The sequence below is a fragment of the Heterodontus francisci genome, chromosome 33, assembly GCF_036365525.1.
Source record: "Heterodontus francisci isolate sHetFra1 chromosome 33, sHetFra1.hap1, whole genome shotgun sequence".
Lineage (NCBI taxonomy): Eukaryota > Metazoa > Chordata > Chondrichthyes > Heterodontiformes > Heterodontidae > Heterodontus > Heterodontus francisci.
In genome coordinates, this window is record NC_090403.1 from 26301729 (window position 1) to 26322988 (window position 21260).

General features: G+C 42.8%; 2 protein-coding genes across 2 annotated transcripts; both read right to left on the reverse strand.

Moving 5' to 3' along the window:
- Positions 1-1527: 1527 nt before the first annotated feature.
- On the reverse strand, positions 1528-7464 carry LOC137347903 (interferon alpha-B-like). The gene is made up of 4 exons (XM_068012949.1): positions 7333-7464; positions 7068-7157; positions 1734-1973; positions 1528-1626 (listed from the first exon to the last, which is right to left on the reverse strand). The coding sequence occupies exons 1-4, from the start codon at positions 7462-7464 to the stop codon at positions 1528-1530; spliced, it is 561 nt and encodes a 186-aa protein (XP_067869050.1).
- Positions 7465-13169: 5705 nt separating this feature from the next.
- LOC137347904 (interferon alpha-14-like) lies at positions 13170-19103 on the reverse strand. Its single transcript, XM_068012950.1, has 4 exons — positions 18972-19103; positions 18707-18796; positions 13376-13615; positions 13170-13268 (listed from the first exon to the last, which is right to left on the reverse strand). The coding sequence occupies exons 1-4, from the start codon at positions 19101-19103 to the stop codon at positions 13170-13172; spliced, it is 561 nt and encodes a 186-aa protein (XP_067869051.1).
- Positions 19104-21260: the final 2157 nt, after the last annotated feature.

Here is a 21260-nt window from a genome sequence, read left to right on the forward strand (position 1 = left end):
AGGTCAATAGAGTGGTCAAGAAGGCATACGGCATGCTTTCCTTCATCGGACGGGGTATTGAGTGCAAGAGTTGGCAGGTCATGTTACAGTTGTATAGGACTTTGGTTCGGCCACATTTGGAATACTGCGTGCCGTTCTGGTCGCCCCATTACCAAAAGGATGTGGATGCTTTGGAGAGGGTGCAGAGGAGGTTCACCAGGATGTTGCCTGGTATGGAGGGCGCTAGCTATGAAGAGAGGTTGAGTAGATTAGGATTATTTTCATTAGAAAGACGGAGGTTGAGGGGGGACCTGATTGAGGTGTACAAAATCATGAGAGGTATCGACAGGGTGGATAGCAAGAAGCTTTTTCCCAGAGTGGGGGATTCAATTACAAGGGGACACGAGTTCAAAGTGAAAGGGGAAAAGTTTAGGGGGGATATCTGTGGAAAGTTCTTTACGCAGAGGGTGGTGGGTGCATGGAACGCATTACCAGCGGAGGTGGTAGACGCGGGCACGATAGCGTCTTTTAAGATGTATCTGGACAGATACATGAATGGGCAGGAAGTAAAGAGATACAGACCCTTAGAAAATAGGCGACAGGTTTAGATAGAGGATCTGGATCGGCGTAGGCTTGGAGGGCCGAAGGGCCTGTTCCTGTGCTGTAATTCTCTTTGTTCTTTGTTCTTCTAACACCTCAGGCTTAATCCTCTCTCATTTGGAGTGTGGATATGAAGTTGAGAAAAGAGTGGAAAATCAGGTAAATTGGGTTTGAAATGGATTGACAGCTTTGAGCAGTGAGGGAAAATCAGACAGCAGAGAGAGGAGACTTGAGCAGAGATTGTATCAGTAACAGACAGCAAGGAGAAAAATCCAGAGCATTTATAGTGAGTATGGAAAACTGATCAACACAAATGAGAAATAGATATTATTCTTGTAAATGTGAATTTTTGAAAACAATTTATTTACACCAACATATATTCATTCAGTATAAAAGATTTCCAGTTTACAAAAACATTGTCTATCCCACAACTCTTAATAAATATCAATAAGTTAATTTTTAAACTCACTTTACACATTGTATAACACTGTAACATTTCATTATGTGAACAAATCACAACAATAAATATCAATGAATTAGGATGAATTGAGATGGATTGTAGTTTGGGCTCTTTGGAGAGCAGAATTGTAAAGGTCAGTGTGACTCAGGGTTCATTGATCTGCAAGCCTACACCCTTGAAAGCCCAATAGGGCATTCAAAACCAGACTCCCCACAATGAGCCCTTTAGCATTTCATCACAGGAAGTTATCACAGTAATAAATATAAATAAATTAAAATAAATAATTAAATATGAAAAAATATTAAGCCAGTCATTCTTCTCTATCGGTCATTTTGCTGCCAATGGCATCATTACAGCAATCCAATTGCATTAAAATATTAAATAAAATAAATATTGTTGAATAAAATATATGTAGTTATACATTTAAGGCATTTAAAATAAATATTTATTTTTTCCAGTCTGTACTGAAACATGTCTTTGGAAAGTCTTCAGTTTCTTCTTCTGATTTTTGCTGTTATAACAAGGATCTGTTGTAAACAGGCTCTGGTCTCAGTGCGGATTATTTCCCAGGCACAGTCACTGAATATCTGAAGGAAGGAAATATTCGGGAAAATCCATTAGAGAATCAATAGATTTAAATGGGGTGAAATGAACTAAATGCTAGTAATTACACAGAAAATACCAATTGTCCCACCTTCTGTTTGAGAAACTTTTCCAGTTTCCTGAAGTATTTGTGAATGGCAGTCTTGCTCCTGGGCTTGGACTCTGATCTCAATTTCCAGACACATTCTTCCAGCTCTCCGAGTTGCCGATCGAGGAGAAGACGAAAGTTTTCCACCTTGTCTCGGGGCCATGTAACTGAGCCCAGGTTCATGCTGTAGATCTTGTTGATGTGACGCAGGGTTTGATGGACAATCTGGATGCTGTCCTGGGCCTGTGCACAATAGACACAATGACATTAGAGGGGGTCTTATACCTTTTCGGTTTAAAGTAGTTATGGAAAGGAACAAGGAATAGGTCAACAGTAAATAAGCAACGGGAGGCTTTAATAGTGAAGACATCTTGGGTACAGACTGGGTTCATTCCTATGAAGCAGTAAGTAAGGACATGCAAAAATTCGAGCTCCGTGGATAGAGAGCTTAAATAGATAGTGAAAAGGAAGGCTTCTCATAAATATTAGGCTCATAATAACGTGGGGAACGAAGCTGAATATAAACAGTGCAGAGAAGAACTATCAAAGAAATGAGGGGCAGAGTGCAGAGAAAATAGACTAGCTGCAAACATAAAAGGGAAGCTACAAATCTTTTACAAGCATGTAAAGGGAAAGAAGGGTTAGTAATTAGTGGCCGGAAAAGCAATTTTCTTCTGGAGCAGGGGGTACAGCTGAGGATCTAAATGATTAATTTGCACGTGTCTTCACTAAATAGGATGGTTCGAATATCACAGTAAAGATGGGTGTTTGGCAGAGGTGGAGGTAGAAGAAAAATTGGATAGGGTGAAAATAGATACAGAGGAGGTAGTTAAAAGATTGATAGCACTCTAAGTAGGAAAGTCACCCGGTCTGGATAGAATATGTCTCAGGTTGCTGAGGAAAGTAAGTGCTGAAATAATGGAAGTTCTGGCCACAATTTTCCAGTCCTCCTCAGATGTGAGAGTGATGCCAAAGGACTGGAAGTTTTCTTCCTGTTCAAAAAAGAAAGAGGGTAAACTTGACAACCACAGGCCAGTTCGCCCTTCATGGGTGGCGGGAAGTTTGTCGACACTATTTTTCCAAGGTAAAAGGAATTGTCACTTACCAAAATATGACTTAGTAAATGTCAACCAGTAAAAATTTGTTAAGGTAAAATCATGTTGCCTAACTTGATTGAGTTATTGTATCAAGTAGCAGAAAGGATTGCTGAGGGAGGTGTGGTGATTGTTGTGTATGTAGATCTTCAAAATATCTGTATACGGATTTGCTGAATTGATGGTGAAAAAATTCAATAATAGGTTTGAAAGGGAAATTGAGTAAATAGTTGAAGAGGAAAGGTTTGCATGGCTATGGGAAATAGTGAGGGGAGTGGGAATAATTGGATAATTCATTCAAAGAGCCTGCACAAGCATGATGAGCCACATGGCCTCTTCTGTACCATTCAATGATTCTATGACGTAACCTGCCCTGATGGTGCAAACCACACAGCCAATCACTGTAGCTCAGGAGTGAGATGGTTAGAGGGAGGCAGATTGTTACATTGTGTAAGATGAATGGGTGAGTTTAAATAATTGGAGGAAGTGAGATGATGAGAAGCAAAGTAATTTGACAAGATTCATGGTTAACATAGATGGAGGTTGTGAAATGGTTAAAAGAATGATTAGGGGACACTGGCGTACTGATAATGTTACTTGAATACTAATTCAGACGCCAGGAAAAAGCTCTGGGAACATGAGTCCAAATCCCACCAGAGTGGCTGGTGGAAATTAAATTTAATTATTAAATCTGCGGTTAAAAGCTAGTCTCATTTATGGTTACCATGAAACTATTGGATTGTCAATAGAAACACATCTATTTCATCATTGCCAAATCTACTGTCCTTACCTGGTCTGGCCTACATGTGACTCCAGACCTGACTCTGAAAGGGCCTAGCAAGCCATTCAGTTGTATCAAACCACTGTAGAAAAGTTGAATAAGAATAAAACTTGACAGATTGACCACAGCACCAGAAATGACAATGTCAGACTCTGACCAGTCAACCCTACAAAATCCTCCTTACTATTTATCTGGGGACCTGTGCCAAAATAAAGAGAACTGTCCCACAGACTGCACAAGTTTGCCTGGCAGATTCATACTCACTGAATCATACCATACAGCTATTGTCCCAGACTACTCCATCATCATCGCAATGGGACAAGATATACCCACCAGAAGTAGTTGCACAGTATTAAACAGTGGGGAGGGAGTGTGCTCAACATTGACTCCAGACCCCATGAATTCTTACACCATCAGGCCAAACATGGGCAAGGAAATCACCTGCTGATTACCACCTAAAACCTCCCTCAGACGATCAAACTTGCTCTGCCACACAATAAGATCATGGCTGATCCGATTGTGACATTAACTCCACTTTCCTCCCTTAACCAGCACCACCCCCATATCTCTTGACTCCCCAGTAGATCAAAAATCTGTCTAACTCAGCCTTGAATATGTTCGGTGAATCAACCACCACTGCTCTCTGGGGAAGAGAATTCCAAATATTAAAGACCCTCTGAGAGAAGAAAGACCTCCTCGTTTCCATCTTAAAAAGAGACTCCTTATTTTAAAATTGTGCCCCCTTGTCTATCTCATGAAGAAAAACATCCTGTCAGCATCTACGCTGTCAAGCCCCCTCAGAATATTATATGTTTCAATGAGATCACCTCTCATTCTTCTAAACTCCAATGAATATAGACCCAACCTCATCAACCTTTCCTCATAAGACAACCCTTTCATCCTAGGAATCAGCCCAGAGAGCTTTTGCTGAACTGCTTCCAATGCATGTATATCCCTCAGATGATGAATCAGTACTCCTTCATGTTTAACACCACTTTGAGGAAGCAGTGTGGGTCGTAATGGCACTGAATGTACTCTTGGTGGAGAACCTCAATGCCCATCACCAAGAGTGGCTCAGTAGCAGCACTACTGACCGAGCTAGTCCAGTCCTGATAGATGTAACATCCAGACTGGGCCTGCAGCAAGTGGTGATGATCCAGGAAAAAGGAAATTTGCCTGACATCGCCCTCACCAAGCGACCTGTTGCAGATGCATCTGTCCATGACAGTATTGGTAGGAGTGAGTACCACATAGTCCTTATGGAGATGATGTCCTATCTTCACTCTGAGGATACTGTCCATTGTGTGCAATGGCACGACCACGGTGCTAAATGGGATACATTCAGGACAGATCTAGCAGCTGTAAACTGGGCATCCATGAGGCACTGTGAGCCATCAGCAGCAGCAGAATTGTATTCAATCACACTCTGTAACTGCATGGCCTGACATACCCCTCACTCGACCATCACCATCAAGCCAGAGGATCAGACCTGGTTCAATGAGGAGTTTAAGAGAGCAAGCCAGGAGCAGCACCAGGGATATCTAAAAATGAGATATCAACCTGGTGAAGCTACCACACAGGACAACATGCATGTTAAACAGCAGAAGCAGCATGCCATAGAGCTAAGAGATCCCACACCAATGGATCAGATCAAAGCTCTGCAGCCCTGCCACATCCAGTTGTGTGTGGTGGTGGACAATTAAACAACTGACAGGAGGAAAAGGCTCCACAAACATCCCCAGTGTCAATGCTGAGGGAGCCCAGAACATTAGTGCAAAAGACAAGGCTAAAGTATTTGCATCCATCTTGGCCTCCTCGTGAGGTCCCCAGCATCATAGATGCAAATCTTCAACCAATTCAATTCACTCCACGTGATATCAAGAAATGGCTGAAGGGACAGGATACAGCAAAGGCTATAGGGCCTGACAACATCCTGGCAGTAGAATTGAAGACTTGTTCTCCAGAATAAGCTGCACCCTTAGCCAAGCTTTTCCAGTACAGCTACAACATTGCGATCTACCCAACAAAGCAGAAAATTGCCCAGGTGTGTCATGTGCACAAAAGACAGTTCAAATCCAATCTGGCCAATTTCCATCCCATCAGTCTGCTCTCGATCATCAGCAAAGTGCTGGAGGGTGTGGTCAACAGTTCTATCAAGTGGCACTTACACAGCAATAACCTGTTCACTGATGCACAGTTTGGGTTCCAACAGGGCTATCCAGCTCCAGGCCTCATAATAGCCTTTGTCCAGACATGGACAAAAGGGCTGAATTCAAGTGGTAAGATGAGAGTGACTGACTTGACATCAAGGCAGCATTTGACTGAGTGTGGAATCAAAGAGCCCTAGCAAAATTGAAGTCAATGTGAATCAGGGGGTAAACTCTTCATTGATTGGAGTCATACCTAGAACAAATGAAGATGATTGTGGTTGTTGACAGCCAAACATCTAAGCCCCAGGACATCGCTGCAGGAGTTTCACAGGTTAATGTCCCAGACCTAACCATCTTCAGCCGCTTCATCAATGACCTTCCCACCATCAGAAGCTCAGAAGTGGGAATGTTCACTGATGACGTTATTCAGTACCAACCGTGACTCCTCAGGTACTCAAGCAGTTCATCTCCACCTGCAGCAAGAGCTGAACAACATTCAGGCTTCGGCTGATAAGTGACAAGTAACATTCATGACCACAAGTGCCAAGCAATGACCATCTCCAACAAGAGAGAATCTAACCATCTCCACTTGATATTCAACAACATTACCATCACTGAATATCCCACTATCAACATCCTGAGGGTTATCATTGACCAGAAACTTAACCGGACCAGTCATATAAATACTGTGGCAACAAGAGCAGCTCAGAGGCTGGTAATTCTGCGGGAGTAATTCACCTCCTGACTCCCCAATGCCAGTCCACCACCTACAAGGCACAAGTCAGGAATGTGATGGAATACTCTCCACTTGCCTGGATGAGTGCAGCTCCAACAACACTCAAGATGCTCGACACCATCCAGGACAAAGCAGCCCAATTGATTGACACCTGATCCAACACCTTCAACATTCTCTCCCTCCACCAGCATTGCAGTGTGTAACTTGTACAAGATGCACTGCAGCAAATCACCAAGAATTCTTCGACAGCACTTTCCAAAGCTGCAACCTCTACCACAGCAGCTGCTTGGCAACACTATCACCTGCGTGTTCCCCTCCAAGCTACAAACCATCCTGACTTGGGAGTATATCGCCGTTCCTCCACTGTTAGAATTAAGGAGAAAGTAAGTGCTGTCATTGTGAGTGATATAGTTAGTGAGTGAATGACTGAGTAGTTCTGCTGTCCTTCTCACACCAATGGGCGGAAAACACTGGATTTAAATTTCCTGGTGTTGAAATTTCTGATCAGGTTGATGATCTTACTCATACTCTCAATAAAACTCCAGTTCGAATAAAATAAACCCAGTGTTCACTCACCTCGAATCCCTTCGAAAGTTTCATCAGGTTCAAGGGCTTAGTTTTCAGCGAGAGCCTCTGTTTTACACAGTGTCGAGGAAAGGGACCGCCCTGAGAGGAGATAACAATCACTGTTACAATCAGCCCCAGAAACTGAAATACTACAGAATCACTGACTATTAATTAGCAAAATTATAAACTGCAAACTATTTCTCCAAATATGGCTTTTCACAACAAACAAACCCTGTGTGGTCCGGTTATGGTTCTGAATGTGTTTTAAACTCACCATTTCATTCAGTTTGCTCAGAGTCTCTGTGTTGAGAACTTGCTGTAACTGCAACCTCTCACAGCCCAGACTCAGGGTCCCGGGCAACAAGACCAACACCATCCAAAATCTCCAAACACTGGGCAAAGCCATCCCAAGCGACCCAGAGTAAAACACTGATCTGAAGGATGAGTAACCGACGGCTTCGATGTTCAGCGCCAAAACGCGTCTTGTTCACTGACTTAAACTGTGAAAGTGGAATTGCAGCCGATTCTGATCCAGGAGCGACCGTCTGTGTTGCTGAATGGTGTGAGAGTGCGGCTGGATTCTGCTGGGATCTCTCACTGACACTGCCATGCTGTCGGATTTAATGTGTGGGATTACATTCGAAAAGTGAAAATATTCTGCAGGATTTTTGGAGTTTGTGCTATTTCTTTCTGATGTAAGGAATCGAAAAGCTGGAGAGTCCAGAGGCAGCAACTGGAAAATCCCCGGTAGAAAAACATTGAACCAGCTCTCGATTCCAGTTCAACGTTGTGTGGGTTCAGATCACCGGGGCATGAAGGGAGAGTCTGTATTGGGGGGAGTGTGAACATGTATTGGGGGCTGTATTTTATAATCCGGGTTTAGAGAGACACTGACAGCGGTAATCCGGTGCCGCGGCTTTTAATGCTGACATTCGGCTCCAGAAAGAGCGATTCCCTTTTAAATCCATTCTCTCCCCGGTGTGCTCACATCGCGCTTTTACTGTTCACACTTCGCAGGTTGGACATTGCAGAGATCCCGGGTCACAGCCCAGGGTCACCGCTTGATGCCGAATGTCACCGCTCGGATTCACCTGTCGGAGAATCTGCTCTTTAAGTGGAAGAAGTTTGTCATTTCTGGGCTCTTTTCTGCGGTCATTTTCAGAGTTTGTTTGAAAGAAAATTTAATCTGCTTCGACTCTGAGTCCCAAAGTGATCCCGCTCCCTTTTCCTTCATCATTTCTTTCTTGTCTCCCTCCCGGGAAAGTGTCCGTGTCAGTTTCTCTGTGGAAATGAACCTTGTGTCAATTACATCGAAAGTGAAAGTGCCTCAGGGAAAGTGACGAGTTTTGTCATTTCCGAAAGGGAGGAGAGTTTGTAAACAGAGCGGGTCACACTGAGAGGGCTGAGGGGGAGCTGCAACAGGGTTTGGGATATCCGGGATATCCCCGATTCCAAAGGGAATGTCACAAAATCAATCTCATCTGAAACTGTGATCAAAAAATTCCGTCCGGGTGGATGTGGGACTGAGATCCCACGAGCACCAGCTTTAGACGGGAGAAAAACTGCAATTTAGAATAATTTTTTACTGATTAGATTAGAGATACAGCACTGAAACAGGCCCTTCGGCCCACCGAGTCTGTGCCGAACATCAACCACCCATTTATACTAATCCTACACTAATCCCATATTCCTACCAAACATCCCCACCTGTCCCTATATTTCCCTACCACCTACCTATACTAGTGACAATTTATAATGGCCAATTTACCTATCAACCTGCAAGTCTTTTGGCTTGTGGGAGGAAACCGGAGCACCCGGAGTAAACCCACGCAGACACAGGGAGAACTTGCAAACTCCACACAGGCAGTACCCGGAATCGAACCCGGGTCCCTGGAGCTGTGAGGCTGCGGTGCTAACCACTGCGCCACCCTGATGCTGATGGTAACAGGATAATGGTGAATAAAACTGTAGGAATTGTAAATAGTTTCGAATGGAGGCGGAAGGAGGGTTAGGGAATTTAAGGAGGAATGTTTAAAACACTGGTGGGTAACATAATAGGAAGTAGCAAGGACTCTTAGCAGCGCGTCCATTATAATCTTACACCGTGCCTTTATCATTCTGCATAATTGGACTTCCGAATGTCAACATCTTGTCACCCCATTGGGGTAGAGATTCCGCTTTGTAGGAATTCATGGGGAGAGCAAATAGATGGGGTTGTCCCCAATTTTGCCTCATTGCGCTCCGAACGAAATTGTATGTTTTGAGATCTTGTTCTCGAGTTTCCGCTCAAATTCGTTTGCCAATCCCCAAACGCAAAATCTGCCATGAACCAACAAATCGGTCAGGGATTTCAAATGTAGTTTTAATAAAACTGCCTTAAAATGTTCGATTAGATATTTAAGAGTGGAAACAGTTGCAGTTTGATTCATACAGCAGAAAATGGATTTATCACAAAAAGTAAACATTTTAAATGACACTATCAATCCTGCACCTGTGAGATTTTAAATAACTGAAATTGGCATTTTAAAATATATAGGCCCATTTGTTAGTTTTATTTGGGTGCAATAGTCATTTTCTTCGTAAAGTAAACTTGCCGAATCTTGTCCTTATTGCCCAAATGAAGCACTTTAAGATTTGGATCCTCCGGAGAGGCCTGCAATTACAATGGTGATTAATTTATCCTGGCAATAAAGCCACTATTTTGGCACAACCAGCTTCCAGTGCAATCTTTTTTGTGAACTGGCGTTGAGAGTGGAAACTCAATTTGCCCTGGACGTAATTTGCAGGTAACAGCGGGCAATCTTTCACAGTTATTTCACTGACTTTGGGTGAGTTGCACTGAGAAAACCAGGACAAATAGTCATGTGGTAAGTACAGAACTTGTGAACTGCTGAAAATAGAGACATATTGTGGAAGCTTTTGGTCTTGCACTCATCAGGACAACAGGCAAGAATAACCAATGAAAGGGGAAACAACAACTTATTCTGTTTGAGAACAGAGTGCTGATTGGTTGGTAAGTGAAATCTGATTGGTGGAGGCTTTGCCACGGAGCATGCACCAGTTTATGGTGACTGACAGTTAACTGTCAAGCTTTGTTTGAAATTTAAACCAGGCAGCTTGACTGTGGTTGGTCAAGGCATTTCTCTGAGGAATGAACCAGCAAATGGCTGAAACAGCGGCAATGTGTGTACATGTTCATTCTGTGTGCAACCAACAGAACCCTGTGTAATAAGGTATGTAGCTTCCAGTACACACAAATGCGCCACACTGTGAGCCCGACTGACAATCTTCAATTAGTTGTCAGTGTAATTCTTAGCATACTGCGGATTATTTAGCAAATGTTGTCCAATTGCAGAATCACATCTAATGTTGGACTCTGTGTTCTGAGTTTTGCAACCAAGGGCTGGTTGGTTACGGCCTGTCCGTTGCCTGCTGCAAACAGTGGAAGGGACATGTTGTTTGATACAATTCACCAGTCTTTGGGATGTACAGCCTAAATACTAAGCATCACACTGGCATTGAAATTCATACATCACACAACTCACGTTGTGCGATAGGCAGGATGATGTTTGCCTTGACAGCAGCATCAGGTTAGTGGTGAACACCATGCGTGTTGCTACTGCATAGCGAACTTTACCTGTTGATCAATGTTTTGGGATACATTACCTCCAGGGTAATTTGAGGTAGACTGGGCATTTCTCATGGCCACAAATGATGGCCTTACGCACGTTTCTATGTTTCCGTGATTTCCAGTGAGAAATGATCTGATTAGGGTCACCAATGTCACACAGGATTTCATTGATTCACCCTATTTCAGCATCAAGCTTGCATGGTGAGCAAATGGCTCGGGCCCAATTTACGAGGTTGACCATGAAGTCAATCTTATAGCGCGTGGAACTGTAGGAATCCCAATGCGTGTATTGAACAATGAAGTATAAGATGTTGTTTTCCCTTACATTGGTTATTCCTGCGTGTTGTCCTGATGAGTGCAAAATGAAAAGCTTCGACAACATATCTCTATTTTAAGCAATTCTCAAAAACTAGGACAAGCGAGCGGAAAGTCCTCTTTGCTTTTTGTTAATTCTAAATTCCTATCCACCATTTATTTTGAGACTTGCATTATAAAATTGATGGTCTGAGTGCATAAAGGAAGCCACTTCAGATGAAAAGAGGTAGAGATTATGATGTTATTTCGTGGGTGGGAGACAGAGGAATGAATAGAGGTTCTATGGAATGTTCGGGATGCAAAGTGGCAATAAACTGAACCATTTGGTCGCTGCGTAAAAGATAATGGGAGATTGACTAACAATTTAGGTGAAGCTGTTTGTCAGCATTTATCATTGTAAATTGCTATGTCAGCATTTGAAATCCAATTTTGACATGGCAACTGCCAAACTGCCATGATATAATTGCAGCCTTTGGTCATAAGGTTGCTCTTTCCATATCTTCCTATTATTCCATTGGAGAGAATAGTGCAAATTAATGGGAGGATTTGCAGGATGGTTAACAGTCTGACAAATGGCGTCTTGAGCATTCCTTCCATGGCCATAAACATACCAATTGACAGATTGATCAGTCCAAGACAACAGGAGTGTATTATAGGCTCCCATAAACCATGCGGAGTATGGGGAATCTATTGGGTACATGTGCCCACGTGGATGTCAACCCAGAATTCAGAACCAGAATTTGGATCCTCCGTTGAGACACTCTAGCATATCCCATCCTCTGACCCGAGGCAGTAATCATAATACTAAGCCAAAGGTTCACTCTAGGCCCTGGCGTGATCCTGTGGAATAAGTCTCTGAAGTTTTCCAACATGCATAGAAAAAATGTATATTGATTAATTGACTGTGGACAAAGCCAGGGGAAATGTATTAATAAGAACTAACAGGACAGTCAGTGAAGGGCTGTGTGCACTTGTGGATGAATGAAGACTTGTGTTTGAACAAATGGTAGAAATATTGAGATGAATACACAAAAGCAAGGATGAAGTGCATATCAGTGGACCAAAGGGAAGGGAGGATAAAAACAAGTAAGTGTGACTGACAGTAGAAAATACACCAGGTCCAGATCATATGCAGTCTAAGAAACTATGAAATAAGGTCAATGAGAGAAAGAACAAATCATAATTTTCCTATCAACTTCAGAAACAAGTATTGTGCCAAAGGATTGCAGGGTGGCAAGATATTAGACTTAATTCAGCTGTATGTAACTCTATGGAGTCCATAGTATGGGGTGAAATAATTGAGAAGTCGGAGAAGCATGAGGGACAGTCAACACGAATCTGTAAATAATAACAATGAGAAAAGAGTGGAAAATCAGGAAAATTGGGTTTGAAATGGATTGACAGCTTTGAGCAGTGAGGGAAAATCAGACAGCAGAGAGAGGAGACTTGAGCAGAGATTGTATCAGTAATAGACAGCAAGGAGGAAAATCCAGAGCATTTATAGTGAGTATGGAAAACTGATCAACACAAATGAGAAATAGATATTATTCTTGTAATTGTGAATTATTGAAAACAATTTATTTACACCAACATATGTTCATTCAGTATAAAAGATTTCCAGTTTACAAAAACATTGTCTATCCCACAACTCTTAATAAATATCAATAAGTTAATTTTTAAACTCACTTTACACATTGTATAACACTGTAACATTTCATGCTGTGAACAAATCACAACAATAAATATCAATGAATTAGGATGAATTGAGATGGATTGTAGTTTGGGCTCTTTGGAGAGCAGAATTGTAAAGGTCAGTGTGACTCAGAGTTCATTGATCTGCAAACCTACACCCTTGAAAGCCCAATAGTGCATTCAAAACCAGACTCCCCACAATGAGCCCTTTAGCATTTCATCACAGGAAATTATCACAGCAATAAATATCAATAAATTAAAATAAATAATTAAATATGAAACAATATTAAGCCAGTCATTGTTCTCTATCGGTCATTTTGCTGCCAATGGCATCATTACAGCAATCCAATTAAATTAAAATATTAAATAAAATAAATACTGTTAAATAAAATATATGTAGTTATACATTTAAGGCATTTAAAATAAATATTTATTTTTTCCAGTCTGTACTGAAACATGTCTTTGGAAAGTCTTCAGTTTCTTCTTCTGATTTTTGCTGTTATAGCAAGGATCTGTTGTAAACAGGCTCTGGTCTCAGTGCGGATTATTTCCCAGGCACAGTCACTGAATATCTGAAGGAAGGAAATATTCGGGAAAATCCATTAGAGAATCAATAGATTTAAATGGGGTGAAATGAACTACATGCTAGTAATTACACAGAAAATACCAATTGTCCCACCTTCTGTTTGAGAAACTTTTCCAGTTTCCTGAAGTATTTGTGAATGGCAGTGTTGCTCCTGGGCTTGGACTCTGATCTCAATTTCCAGACACATTCTTCCATCTCTCCGAGTTGCCGATCGAGGAGAAGACGAAAGTTTTCCACCTTGTCTCGGGGCCATGTGACTGAGCCCAGGTTCATGCTGTAGATCTTGTTGATGTGACGCAGGGTTTGATGGACAATCTGGATCCTGTCCTGGGCCTGTGCACAATAGACACAATAACATTAGAGGGGGTCTTATACCTTTTCGGTTTAAAGTAGTTATGGAAAGGAACAAGGAATAGGTCAACAGTAAATAAGCAACGGGAGGCTTTAATAGTGAAGACATCTTGGATACAGACTGGTCTCATTCCTCTGAAGCAGAAAGTAAGGACATGCAAAATTCGAGCTCCGTGGATATAGAGCTTAAATAGATAGTGAAAAGGAAGGCTTCTCATAAATATTAGGCTCATAATAACGTGGGGAACGAAGCTGAATATAAACAGTGCAGAGAAGAACTATCAAAGAAATGAGGGGCAGAGTGCATAAAAAATGGACTAGCTGCAAACAAAAAAGGGAAGCTACAAATCTTTTACAAGCATGTAAAGGGAAAGAAGGGGTAGTAATTAGTGGCCGGAAAAGCAATTTTCTTCTGGAGCAGGGGGTACAGCTGAGGATCTAAATGATTAATTTGCACGTGTCTTCACTAAATAGGATGGTTCGAATATCACAGTGAAGATGGGTGTTTGGCAGAGGTGGAGGTAGAAGAAAAATTGGATAGGGTGAAAATAGATACAGAGGAGGCAGTTAAAAGATTGGTGGCACTCTACGTAGGAAAGTCACGCAGTCTGGATAGAATATGTCTCAGGTTGCTGAGGAAAGTAAGTGCTGAAATAATGGAAGTTCTGGCCACAATTTTCCAGTCCTCCTCAGATGTGAGAGTGATGCCAAAGGACTGGAAGTTTTCTGCCTGTTCAAAAAAGAAAGAGGGTAAACTTGACAACCACAGGCCAGTTCGCCCTTCATGGGTGGCGGGAAGTTTGTCGACAGTATTTTTCCAAGGTAAAAGGAATTGTCACTTACCAAAATATGACTTAGTAAATGTCAACCAGTAAAAATTTGTTAAGGTAAAATCATGATGCCTAACTTGATTGAGTTATTCGATCAAGTAGCAGAAAGGATTGCTGAGGGAGGTGTGGTGATTGTTGTGTATGTAGATCTTCAAAATATCTGTATACGGATTTGCTGAATTGATGGTGAAAAAATTCAATAATAGGTTTGAAAGGGAAATTGAGTAAATAGTTGAAGAGGAAAGGTTTGCATGGCTATGGGAAATAGTGAGGGGAGTGGGAATAATTGGATAATTCATTCAAAGAGCCTGCACAAGCATGATGAGCCACATGGCCTCTTCTGTACCATTCAATGATTCGATGACTTAACCTGCCCTGATGGTGCAAACCACACAGCCAATCACTGTAGCTCAGGAGTGAGATGGTTAGAGGGAGGCAGATTGTTACATTGTGTAAGATGAATGGGTGAGTTTAGATAATTAGAGGAAGTGAGATGATGAGAAGCAAGGTAATTTGACAAGATTCATGGTTAACATAGATGGAGGGTGTGAAATGGTTAAAAGAATGATTAGGGGACACTGGTGTACTGATAATGTTACTTGAATACTAATTCAGACGCCAGGAAAAAGCTCTGGGGACATGAGTCCAAATCCCACCAGAGTGGCTGGTGGAAATTAAATATAATTATTAAATCTGCAGTTAAAAGCTAGTCTCATTTATGGTTACCATGAAACTATTGGATTGTCAATAAAAACACATCTATTTCATCAATGCCAAATCTACTGTCCTTACCTGGTCTGGCCTATATGTGACTCCAGACCCGACTCTGAAAGGGCCTAGCAAGCCATTCAGTTGTATCAAACCACTGTAGAAAAGTTGAATAAGAATAAAACTGGACAGATTGACCACAGCACCAGAAATGACAATGGCAGACTCTGACCAGTCAACCCTACAAAATCCTCCTTACTACTTATCTGGGGATCTGTGCCAAAATAAAGAGAACTGTCCCACAGACTGCACAGGTTTGCCTGGCAGATTCATACTCACTGAATCATGCCATAGAGCCATTGTCCCAGACTACTCCATCATCATCGAAATGGGACAAGATACAGCCAGCAGAGTTAGTTGCACAGTATTAAACAGTGGGGAGGGAGTGTCCTCAACATTGATGCCAGACCCCATGAATTCTTACACCATCAGGCCAAACATGGGCAAGGAAATCACCTGCTGATTACCACCTAAAACCTCCCTCAGACAATCAAACTTGCTCTGCCACACAATAAGATCATGGCTGATCCGATTGTGACATTAACTCCACTTTCCTCCCTTAACCAGCACCACCCCCATATCTCTTGACTCCCTTGTAGATCAAAAATCTGTCTAACTCAGCCTTGAATATGTTCGGTGAATCACCCACCACTGCTCTCTGGGGAAGAGAATTCCAAATATTAAAGACCCTCTGAGAGAAGAAAGACCTCCTCGTTTCCATCTTAAAAAGAGACTCCTTATTTTAAAATTGTGCCCCCTTGTCTATCTCATGAAGAAAAACATCCTATCAGCATCTACGCTGTCAAGCCCCCTCAGAATATTATATGTTTCAATAAGATCACCTCTCATTCTTCTAAACTCCAATGAGTATAGACCCAACCTCCTCAACCTTTCCTCATAAGACAACCCTTTCATCCTAGGAAACAGCCCAGAGAGCATTTGCTGAACTGCTTCCAATGCATGTATATCCCTCAGATGATGAATCAGCACTCCTTCATGTTTAACACCACTTTGAGGAAGCAGTGTGGGTCGTAATGGCACAGAATGTACTCTTGGTGGAGAACCTCAATGCCCATCACCAAGAGTGGCTCAGTAGCAGCACTACTGACCGAGCTGGTCCAGTCCTGATGGATGTAACATCCAGACTGGGCCTGCAGCAAGTGGTGATGATCCAGGAAAAAGGAAATTTGCCTGACATCATCCTCACCAAGCGACCTGTTGCAGATGCATCTGTCCATGACAGTATTGGTAGGAGTGAGTACCACATAGTCCTTATGGAGGTGATGTCCTGTCTTCACTCTGAGGATACTGTCCATTGTGTGCAATGGCACTACCACGGTGCTAAATGGGATACATTCAGGACAGATCTAGCAGCTGAAAACTGGGCATCCATGAGGCACTGTGAGCCATCAGCAGCAGCAGAATTGTATTCAATCACACTCTGTAACTGCATGGCCTGACATATCCCTCACTCGACCATCACCATCAAGCCAGAGGATCAGACCTGGTTCAATGAGGAGTTTAAGAGAGCAAGCCAGGAGCAGCACCAGGGATACCTAAAAATGAGATATCAACCTGGTGAAGCTACCACACAGGACAACATGCATGTTAAACAGCGGAAGCAGCATGCCATAGAGCTAAGAGATCCCACACCAATGGATCAGATCAAAGCTCTGCAGCCCTGCCACATCACGTTGTGTATGGTGGTGGACAATTAAACAACTAACAGGGGGAAAAGGCTCCACAAACATCCCCAGTGTCAATGTTGGGGGAGCCCAGAACATTAGTGCAGAAGACAAGGCTAAAGTATTTGCATCCATCTTGGCCTCCTCGTGAGGTCCCCAGCATCATAGATGCAAATCTTCAACCAATTCAATTCACTCCACGTGATTTCAAGAAATGGCTGAAGGGACAGGATACAGCAAAGGCTATAGGGCCTGACAACATCCTGGCAGTAGAATTGAAGACTTGTTCTCCAGAATAAGCTGCACCCTTAGCCAAGCTTTTCCAGTACAGCTACAACATTGCGATCTACCCAACAAAGCAGAAAATTGCCCAGGTGTGTCATGTGCACAAAAGACAGTACAAATCCAATCTGGCCAATTTCCATTCCATCAGTCTGCTCTCGATCATCAGCAAAGTGCTGGAGGGTGTGGTCAACAGTTCTATCAAGTGGCACTTACACAGCAATAACCTGTTCACTGATGCTCAGTTGGGGTTCCAACAGGGCTATCCAGCTCCAGGCCTCATAATAGCCTTGGTCCAAACATGGACAAAAGGGCTGAATTCAAGTGGTAAGATGAGTGACTGACTTGACATCAAGGCAGCATTTGACTGAGTGTGGCATCAAAGAGCCCTAGCAAAATTGAAGTCAATGGGAATCAGGGGGTAAACTCTTCATTGATTGGAGTCATACCTAGAACAAATGAAGATGATTGTGGTTGTTGACAGCCAAACATCTAAGCCCCAGGACATCGCTGCAGGAGTTTCACAGGTTAATGTCCCAGACCTAACCATCTTCAGCCGCTTCATCAATGACTTTCCCACCATCAGAAGCTCAGAAGTGGGAATGTTCACTGATGACGTTATTCAGTATCAACCGTGACTCCTCAGGTACTCAAGCAGTTCATCTCCACCTGCAGCAAGAGCTGAACAACATTCAGGCTTCGGCTGATAAGTGACAAGTAACATTCATGACCACAAGTGCCAAGCAATGACCATCTCCAACAAGAGAGAATCTAACCATCTCCACTTGATATTCAACAACATTACCATCACTGAATATCCCACTATCAACATCCTGAGGGTTATCATTGACCAGAAACTTAACAGGACCAGTCATATAAATACTGTGGCAACAAGAGCAGCTCAGAGGCTGGTAATTCTGCGGGAGTAATTCACCTCCTGACTCCCCAATGCCAGTCCACCACCTACAAGGCACAAGTCAGGAATGTGATGGAATACTCTCCACTTGCCTGGATGAGTGCAGCTCCAACAACACTCAAGATGCTCGACACCATCCAGGACGAAGCAGCCCAATTGATTGACACCTGATCCAACACCTTCAACATTCTCTCCCTCCACCAGCATTGCAGTGTGTAACTTGTACAAGATGCACTGCAGCAAATCACCAAGAATTCTTCGACAGCACTTTCCAAAGCTGCAACCTCTACCACAGCAGCTGCTTGGCAACACTATCACCTGCGTGTTCCCCTCCAAGCTACAAACCATCCTGACTTGGGAGTATATCGCCGTTCCTACACTGTTAGAATTAAGGAGAAAGTAAGTGCTGTCATTGTGAGTGATGTAGTTAGTGAGTGAATGACTGAGTAGTTCTGCTGTCATTCTCACACCAATGGGCGGAAAACACTGGATTTAAATTTCCTGGTGTTGAAATTTCTGATCAGGTTGATGATCTTACTCATACTCTCAATAAAACTCCAGTTCGAATAAAATAAACCCAGTGTTCACTCACCTCGAATCCCTTCGAAAGTTTCATCAGGTTCAAGGGCTTGGTTTTCAGTGAGAGCCTCTGTTTTACACACTGTCGAGGAAAGGGACCGCCCTGAGAGGAGATAACAATCACTGTTACAATCAGCCCCAGAAACTGAAATACTACAGAATCACTGACTATTAATTAGCAAAATTATAAACTGCAAACTATTTCTCCTGATATGGCTTTTCACAACAAACAAACCCTGTGTGGTCCGGTTATGGTTCTGAATGTGTTTTAAACTCACCATTTCATTCAGTTTGCTCAGAGTCTCTGTGTTGAGAACTTGCTGTAACTGCAACCTCTCACAGCCCAGACTCAGGGTCCCGGGCAACAAGACCAACACCATCCAAAATCTCCAAACACTGGGCAAAGCCATCCCAAGCGACCCAGAGTAAAACACTGATCTGAAGGATGAGTAACCGACGGCTTCGATGTTCAGCGCCAAAACGCTTCTTGTTCACTGACTTAAACTGTGAAAGTGGAAATGCAGCCGATTCTGATCCAGGAGCGACCGTCTGTGTTGCTGAATGGTGTGAGAGTGCGGCTGGATTCTGCTGGGATCTCTCACTGACACTGCCATGCTGTCGGATTTAATGTGTGGCATTACATTCGAAAAGTGAAAATATTCTGCAGGATTTTTGGAGTTTGTGCTATTTCTTTTTGATGTAAGGAATCGAAAATCTGGAGACTCCAGAGCCAGCGACTGGAAAATCCCCGGTAGAAAAACATTGAACCAGCTCTCGATTCCAGTTCAATGTTGTGTGGGTTCAGATCACCGGGGCATGAAGGGAGAGTCTGCATTGGGGGGAGTGTGAACATGTATTGGGGCTGTATTTTATAATCGGGTTTAGAGAGACACTGACAGCGGTAATCCGGTGCCGCGGCTTTTAATGCTGACATTCGGCTCCAGAAAGAGCGATTCCCTTTTAAATCCACTCTCTCCCCGGTGTGCTCACATCGCGCTTTTCCTGTTCACACTTCGCTTGTTTGAAAGAAAATTTAATCTGCTTCGACTCTGAGTCCCAAAGTGATCCCGCTCCCTTTTCTTTCATCATTTCTTTCTTGTATCCCTCCCGGGAAAGTGTCCGTGTCAGTTTCTCTGTGGAAATGAACCTTGTGTCAATTACATCGAAAGTGAAAGTGTCTCAGGGAAAGTGACGAGTTTTGTCATTTCCGAAAGGGAGGAGAGTTTGTAAACAGAGCGGGTCACACTGAGAGGGCTGAGGGGGAGCTGCAACAGGGTTTGGGATATCCGGGATATCCCCGATTCCAAAGGGAATGTCACAAAATCAATCTCATCTGAAACTGTGATCAAAAACTTCCGTCCGGGTGGATGTGGGACTGAGATCCCACGAGCACCAGCTTTAGCCGGGAGAAAAACTGCAATTTAGAATAATGCTGATGGTAACAGGATAATGGTGAATAAAACTGTAGGAATTGTAAATAGTTTCGAATGGAGGCGGAAGGAGGGTTAGGGAATTTAAGGAGGAATGTTTAAAACACTGGTGGGTAACATAAAAGGAAGTAGCAAGGACTCTTAGCAGCACGTCCATTATAATCTTACTCTGTACCTTTCTCATTCTGCATAATTGGACTTCCTAATGTCAACATCTTGTCACCCCATTGGGGTAGTGATTCCGCTTTGTAGGAATTCATGGGGAGAGCAAATAGATGGGTTTATCCCCAATTTTGCCTCATTGCGCTCCGAACGAAATTGGATGTTTTGAGATTTTGTTCTCGAGTTTCCGCTCAAATTCGTTTGCCAATCCCCAAACGCAAAATCTGCCATGAACCAACAAATCGGTCAGGGATTTCAAATGTATTTTTAATAAAACTGCCTTAAACTGTTCGATTAGATATTTAAGAGTGGAAACAGTTGCAGTTTGATTCATACAGCAGAAAATGGATTTATCACAAAAAGTAAGCATTTTAAATGACACTATCAATCCTGCACCTGTGAGATTTTAAATGACTGAAATTAAGAACAAAGAACAAAGAAAATTACAGCACAGGAGCAGGCCCTTCGGCCCTCCAAGCCTACGCCGATCCAAATCCTCTCTCTAAACCTGTCGCCTATTTTCTAAGGGTCTGTATCTCTTTACTTCCTGCCCATTCATGTATCTGTCTAGATACATCTTAAAAGACGCTATCATGCCCGCGTCTACCACCTCCGCTGGCAAAGCGTTCCATGCACCCACCACCCTCTGCGTATAGAAATTTCCACGCATATCCCCCCTAAACTTTTCCCCTTTCACTTTGAACTCGTGTCCCCTTGTAATTGAATACCCCACTCTGGGAAAAAGCTTCTTGCTATCCACTCTGTCTATACCTCTCATGATTTTGTACACCTCAATCAGGTCCCCCCTCAACCTCTGCCTTTCTAATGAAAATAATCCTAATCTGCTCAACCTCTCTTCATAGCTAGCGCCCTCCAAACCAGGCAACATCCTGGTGAATCTCCTCTGCACCCTCTCCAAAGCATCCACATCCTTTTGGTAATGTGGCGACCAAAATTGGCATTTTAAAATATATA

Coding starts and splice junctions, on each gene's coding strand:
- LOC137347903 (XM_068012949.1), bottom strand. CDS start 7,464: ATGGCTTTGCCCAGTGTTTGGAGATTTTGGATGGTGTTGGTCTTGTTG. Junction 7,158..7,332: donor TGAGCAAACTGAATGAAATG/GTGAGTTTAAAA, acceptor ATCTCCTCTCAG/GGCGGTCCCTTTCCTCGACA. Junction 1,627..1,733: donor AAAAGTTTCTCAAACAGAAG/GTGGGACAATTG, acceptor TCCTTCCTTCAG/ATATTCAGTGACTGTGCCTG.
- LOC137347904 (XM_068012950.1), bottom strand. CDS start 19,103: ATGGCTTTGCCCAGTGTTTGGAGATTTTGGATGGTGTTGGTCTTGTTG. Junction 13,616..18,706: donor AACTTTCGAAGGGATTCGAG/GTGAGTGAACAC, acceptor TATTGTGCACAG/GCCCAGGACAGGATCCAGAT. Junction 13,269..13,375: donor AAAAGTTTCTCAAACAGAAG/GTGGGACAATTG, acceptor TCCTTCCTTCAG/ATATTCAGTGACTGTGCCTG.